This window comes from Canis lupus, chromosome 20 (assembly GCF_011100685.1).
Source record: "Canis lupus familiaris isolate Mischka breed German Shepherd chromosome 20, alternate assembly UU_Cfam_GSD_1.0, whole genome shotgun sequence".
Taxonomy (NCBI): Eukaryota; Metazoa; Chordata; class Mammalia; order Carnivora; family Canidae; genus Canis; species Canis lupus.
In genome coordinates, this window is record NC_049241.1 from 49,782,368 (window position 1) to 49,789,013 (window position 6,646).

At 60.0% G+C, this 6,646-nt stretch overlaps 1 protein-coding gene across 5 annotated transcripts; it reads right to left on the reverse strand.

Annotated features, from left to right (window-relative positions):
• Positions 1–738: 738 nt before the first annotated feature.
• Positions 739–4,871, reverse strand: BEST2 (bestrophin 2). Of its 5 annotated transcripts, XM_038565316.1 has the most exons (11): positions 4,676–4,871; positions 4,457–4,551; positions 4,274–4,317; positions 3,952–4,066; positions 3,519–3,752; positions 3,265–3,419; positions 2,849–2,926; positions 2,523–2,675; positions 2,358–2,438; positions 2,009–2,163; positions 739–1,536 (listed from the first exon to the last, which is right to left on the reverse strand). In XM_038565316.1, exons 1-11 carry the CDS (start codon positions 4,825–4,827, stop codon positions 1,110–1,112), a joined length of 1,689 nt encoding a protein of 562 aa, XP_038421244.1. In that variant the 5' UTR covers positions 4,828–4,871; the 3' UTR covers positions 739–1,109. The 5 variants fall into 5 exon arrangements, with proteins under 5 accessions (XP_038421244.1, XP_038421245.1, XP_038421247.1 ...); XM_038565317.1 differs by lacking the exon at positions 2,849–2,926 and having other exon boundaries at positions 4,676–4,866; XM_038565319.1 differs by lacking the exon at positions 4,274–4,317 and having other exon boundaries at positions 4,676–4,817.
• Positions 4,872–6,646: the final 1,775 nt, after the last annotated feature.

Genomic DNA, 6,646 nt, shown 5'->3' on the forward strand with positions numbered 1-6,646 from the left:
GACGTTACCTGACTCAGGTGTTCATAGGGTCTCTTTGGCTGCTGTGGAAGGAACAGACTGGGGGTGGTTATGGCCAGAGCTGGGACACCAGGGAAGTGTCCTTGGTCCAGATGGGTGGGTGACATAGGGGACTCTAAGGTGTGGGCCCTAGAGGAATGGGAAATGGTTGGATTCTGGATACAATTTGAAGACCGAGCTGACGGGATTTGCTGCTGGGTTGACATACAGAGGTAAGAGAAACAGTTGGAGAGGACTCCCAGATTTGGGCCTATCAACTGTTAGGACAAAAGCTAACAGGTTGGGGCAGGTTGGGGAGCCAATAGGGACCTGGTTTGGTGGCATGTTCTGTTCAATGTGCCATGTGGAGATAATTGAGGAGACAGGTGGCTCTCTGGGTCTAGAATCTGGAGAGGGATCCTGGCTGGACTTCTAAATTCAGGAGTCAGCAGCATATGATTGAATTAAGACCTAGAGCTCTGAAGCAGTAGGGGAGAATGCAGGGACTTGGGCAGGGCAGCCATTTGCAGAATCATAAAACAAGACTGACAGGAGGAGGCTGTGGTCTGGGGACTGGCATGTACATTAATGAATGATAAAGCCAAGGACACTGAAGGGGTCACTTCAGAGGGCAGAGTTTGGGAAGAAGGGAGCAGGCTTCGACCAACGAATCTGGAAGAATTCTCGAATCTTATTTAGCCGGATTCCATGGCAGGAAAAGTTAGCCTAATAATGTTTGGATAAAAACCACTAACATTTTATTGAGCACCTATTAGGTATCAACACTTTCAAGACCGTCACTTCATCCCCACAACTCACTGAGGTAGGCACTCGCATCTCCATTTTAAGGAAAGAATCAAGGCAGCTGAGGGAGGGAAGTGGAGCTGGTGGGGAGGACGGGCTGTTAAAGAAACTGAAAGACTCCCCCCCACCCTTAGCCCTGTGCCCGTCCCACGGGGGGCGCTCCAAGCCCCAGTGCCAGACGTGAAGGCTGGTGCGCAGGAAGTGGGAACCGGTGGAGTCCACACGCGGCTTATGCAGACCCGTACTGCTGCCTGCGTGCCCTGTCCGAGTTAGTGTCCCTGTCCTTGGGGGTCCTGGGCCTGAGGGCCTCAGGCTAGACTCTCCTCCTCCTCGCCAATGGGGCTGGGCAGCCAGGGTGGAGCCGGCCCCCGGGGCGCGGGCATAGGCACAGTGGTGAAGGGCTCGGCGGCGGCGGGCCCCAGGACGGGCAGCTCGGGGCCAGCTGGGAGCTCCGGCTCTGGCTCCCGCAGGCCGGCGTCCACCAGCGGGTCCCCGCACCCGCACTCCGGGGCCGCGCCGTCGGGGGCGCCTGCGCACGCGCAGCTGGTGGCTGTGGACGTCTCGGACACGCAGCTGTTCTTGCGGCGCATTAAGGACAGGCGCCGGCCCAGGAGGCCTCCTGCGGTCACGCCCGCCCCCACCGGCAGGAGGCGCTGCAAAAAGTCGCCGTGCGCGTCGCCCAGCGGCCCGTCCACGCCGTCCAGCCGCTGGAACTGCATGTCCTCTTTGGCCAGCCTGTCGGACAGACAGTAGTTCAGCGTTGCGACCTCGCCCGTCTCCTTGACTGACAAGAGTGGGACCGAGACACGCTGATTTTCCTGGTTCCACCCACCCCTTTGTCCCATTTATCCCCAAAGACCTTGGCTCTTCTCCAGAGAGCCTGCTTTTATCCTCTGGCTTTGGCTAAGCTCAAACTTAGGCTGCAAGCCTCAGTGGTGACTCCGTCTCCGGCACTGCCTCTGGCCGCCCATTCAATCCTCAGAGACCTTAGCCCTTAGCTTGGCCCCCAATTAGTGGCCCGGTCCCAGACCTTGACCCGGATCCCTGCCCCCTACCCCCATTCTAGGCCTCTCAGATTTTAGGTCTTTGCTCCAAGTCGCCAAAGTTAGCCTTTAGCCCGTCCTAGCATCCCCATAGCCCCTCCCATCGGATAATCCCCCGCAGGACCATAAACCCCTCCTCCAGGAGCCCCCCCATCCTGGCTCACGTGATATCGAAGGTGGAGCCCTGGAAGGAGGGCTGCTGCAGCAGGAACGCAGTGGCCGCGGTGTAGGGGGCGCGAGCCTCGGTTGCATCCCAGTACAGATCCTTCTCCAGCATGGCCAGGTCGTCGTACATCTCGTCCACGGCCAGCATCGACACCTGCAGGCGTGGACGTGCGGTGCAGGGTGGACCTTGGCAAAGCTCGGGCACCGCGGGGTGGACCCCTCAGGCTGGGTTAGGAGTATGGTGACCAAAGGAAGAAGGATGGTTCAGGGTCCAGGCCTGGGCACGTGCTGGTGGGGGTAGGGCCAAGGCTGATTTGGGAGCCCGGGGTGGTCGCCACCGAGCCTCACCTGGAAGTTGCGGTCGATCAGAAAGTTGGTCTCAAAGTCATCGTCGTCCTCTCCGAAGGGATTGATGAGCTGCTCCGCTACCTGAAGGAGGAGGGGGGAATAGTTAGGTAGAGGCCTATCCTCCCGCCCCCGGCCTGGAGTCCCTACTCCTGGGGCCCCACCCACCTTGAGCCAGCCTGCATAGAAAAAGAACTGCAGCAGGGTGAAGATGGGCACGCACAGGTCCAGGCTGTGACCTTGGTAGCCCTGAGCTGGGTCCAGGAACTGGCGACCGATCAGGCAGGCCAGGAAGTAGCTGTACACAGCTATGGTCACCACCTGGGGGATGGGTCACCAGGTCAGAGTTCTCCCGGTCTCAGGAGGCCTTGGAGAGACCAGGACTGGGATGGGACATCATTGATATGGGGTCTTAGCTGGCCCTCAGTCTCCCTTTGAGACCAGCACCACAGGGCCTTTGAAGCCAGATTTAAACGGAGGCACGGCAGGGTTACCTGGGTATAGACAAGGGGTACGCTGATCCAGTCGTAGTGAAAGAGCATTCCACACTTGCCCCGAAACACATTCAGCTCCTGGGTGCAGATGCAAGTCATGAGAGTGCCTGAATGGTGAGCTTTCACAGGGGTATGAGGTGTGGGAACTTGGGATGGAGGTGTGTGGTTACCTGGTGGGCTGTGGGTGTGTGCTTCTGGGTCTCCAGGGAGAGTATTTAGTGGTGAGTGTACATCTGGGCTAGGGGGCACTAGGCGCCTGGGAGTCGGCCCCCTAGAGATAGGTGTGCACCTGGGGCTGCTTGGTAGGGGTGTTGGGAATCTGCCCCATGGGAGGCGTGTGGCAGGTCACCATCTGACACGATTCCAGGGACGTGTAATTTCCCTGAAATTTTGTATGAATGACCTGGCGGGCCCACCTCGAGCAGCAGTTTAAGGGCACTGTTGTCGCGAATGCGGCCCTCGCGCCGGGCCTGCGCAGCCAGGTTGGAGAACCAGACGCAGGGCACCCAATACTTGTTGTAGGAAGAATTCAGGTTTTCGAACTTCTTGCGCTCCTCGCGGGTCATAAACCCTGTTGGGGTGGGGTGGCGGGAGATGGGTGGGTTACTCGCCCCCCCTCCCGCGCCCCCCCACTCCGCCTCACCCCGCCCTGCTTCGGGCCGAACCTCACCCGCCTCCACTACGTGGTCTACGGTGGGGAAGCGCTTGAAGACCGCGGTGCTGACGGAGCGCAGGATCAGCACAGCTGACAGCCCCGCGTAGCGCATGAGCGTGCGCCGGTAGAGGCGGCCTCGCTCGTCGCGTCCGTGCACCGTGCCTGCCACCACGCACATGAGCGCGTCGGGCAGCGGCATGCACAGGTACTGATTCCACCAGCGATGCACCACTAGCGTCACATAGAAACCTGCGGCAGAGTCGGGAATGCGGGACTAAGTGCGGATACTAGGGCCAGGTCGTGGGAAGAGGGAGGATAAGAGGGTCTGCATCAGAGACACCAGGAAGGCTTCTCACCCACCCCCCTGGCGGGGCCAACTGGGCTGGGAACTTGCAGGTCCAGCCTCAGGGAGGCTGGAGCAGGCTGGGTCACCCCGGCTATTTGTCACCTGGGATGTGGGATTGGGATCTCAGTATGGAGGTGGAGACACGGCCTATGTTAGGGACACATCGGCAGGTTGTCACCCTGGCCACAGGGAGCCACCCCGTCGGGAGCCTGGGGACCTGAAACAGCAGGCTGGGGGTCACTGACTTGTCAGAAATGTCCTCTGGGCTGGACTTGAGAGGATGGAGTCATATGGGGTCACTGGAGGGCTCCTTGGGGGCCCAGGGCATGTAGGGAGCCATTAGTAGTCTCATGCAGACACAGGTGGGAGACCCTGAGATGACCAGGGATAAGCCTATGGGTGGCACGGAGCTCTCATGGCTTACTGTAACCAGGTGATATCCAAGGTCTCTGGAAATTGGGGCCACACCTGGCATGAAAGATGCAGAAATGGGGGTCTGTTGGGGTTGGATTTGGTTGGGGGGCTCTTTTGAGGAATGGGGTCTCCAAAAAACCTGGGAATGGGTTTCTCAGCATTAGGGGAATGGAGAACTCAGGAGCGAACGCACCCAGCACGAAAGAGACCGGGATGAGACTGGCATACTGGTCACAGTAAATGACGAGCTTCTCGAAGTAGCGCTTCTGCTCTTCGGTCAGCACGAAGCTGCGAGGGAGGGGGTACGGGGTTACAGGAGAGCCTCTCTCTCCCCTGGACGCACCCCCCCCAGGTCCCCCCTAGCCCCCCCCCCCCCCCCCCCGCTGGCATGCCCCGCCCCAGGCCGCCTCACCGGTAGGCGGCACTCAGCGCCATGTAGAGCCCGAGGAAACAGACCAGCTCGCGCCACAGAAGTTTGTAGATGCTCCCGCGCCACAGCAGCAGCAGCTGCGAGAAGCCGCCGAAGCGCGCATTGGCCACGCGGGCCGTGTACGTGACGGTCATCGCGGCGCCGGGCGGGGTGCGCTGGGGAGGGGGCTGAGCCGGACCCCAGCCTGCGGGCAGAGGAACGGGTCCCCCGGGCTGCGGGCAGAGGCGGAGAGGTGCCCGCCGACTCAGCTTGGCGTCGCCTCCCGCGCCCGGGCCTCCGGGGTCGCGTCCCTAGCCCAGGTTCTGGTCTCCTCCCAGGCCCGCCCAGCCCGCCCTAGGCCCCTCTCCCGGCCTCCCTCTTCCCAGGACTCCTGGTTTCAGCGCCTCGCGTCTACCTCTCCAGGTCCTCTCCCTCCATCCTCCACCCCCAAGACCTTTGGGTCCCCCGATCAGCCCCAGTTGCCCTCTCTGCGATTCCATCCTCCTTAGGTGGGCTCCATCTACAGCCTTCCCCACTCCCCGAGGCCCCAGTGCCTCAGTTTCTAGAGTCTTAGGACTCCAGCTCTTCCCCAGCCCGGATGCCCTTCTTCAGGTCCCATCTCTGCCCGCCGCCACCCCCCACTCCTACAGCTCCCAGTCTCAGTCCTTCCACCACCCCTGCACTCCCTTCCAAAGCCCTGGGAAGCCCAACCCCCAAGCTTCCAGTTCCCCAGGCCCTATCCCCCAGGCCCTCTGCCTCAGGCTGGTCTCTCCCCTGCACAGTTCCCCCACCCTATCTACCCCTGACTTAATTGTCCTGCTTCTGCCCCTACCACCTTCTCCTGGACCTGCCTTGACCTTTCATCTGTCCATTCCCCTCCAGCCTTCAGAGCCCTCAACTCCCCCCCCTGAAGAATTTGATGGTTTCCTGCCTGAGGACCCATCTGTCTTCAGGATTCTCTGTTCCCCCAGGCCTGGGCCCTTCTCACCTGGTGGAGGGTGCAGAGACAAATCGTGCCAGGGACAGAATGCGCTGGTGACTTCAGCGTTAGGTGGGGCTGAGGCCGGACCCTGGGGGGAGGGGGCTGGGGAGTGGGCGTGGGCAGCCCCTCCCTGGCCCGCCCCCCCTTGGCTGCAGCCTCAGAACTTTGTTTGGAGAAGTCTTGCCAGTTTGTTACCTGGGGCAGGGGGGGCGATCCGCCCTGTCCTCCCTTGCTCCTCCCTCTCTCCCAGTTAGTCACTGGCAGGTCCAAGGTATCTTGGACCTAAGTTGGGGGAGGGGGCAGTGACTGTCTCCTTCTCAGTTCCAGAGACAAACACACACTGCTCAGTGAGGCTGTGTCGCTCCACAGCCACCTGTAACCAACCACACACTTGTCACAAGGATGCACATAGAAACACACACGGTAGACCCAGACACAAATTTGGCTTCTTTTAACACAGTCTCCCGCCACCACAGTAACCCAGAGGGCAGTGTACACTGTCACAAAGACTTACAAAGTCATACAAGACACACTTAGCTCTACCCACCCCCCAATTCAAATATAGACAGATGGGCCCTACCCCACCAGGCTCTCAGCTCTCAGGTATCCATATGGTACTCCAAACAGCCACTCAGGAGCACACGGGCAGGGACCCGGGACCCTGCATTCCCTCAGATCACACCATGTAACAAAGACACATGCAGGGTCACACAGTCGCTAAGCACAGACCCCAGGATGCCTTTACACACACAATCACACACGGTCACACAGGAGGTATTGTGCATTTATTCCCGATCTCTTCTGCACAAAGACTGACCTGTGGTCACACACCAGAGGCAAGTACACCTGTCCTCAACACAGCAGCACATGGTCTTGGGGTCAGAGCAGAGTCCTCAACACACTCATACAACAGAGATTCCTCCCCAACAGGCCCATAGACCCTTCTAATGGGATGGGGTCCTGCCCATAATCCCCCATGAAATTTACCTGCA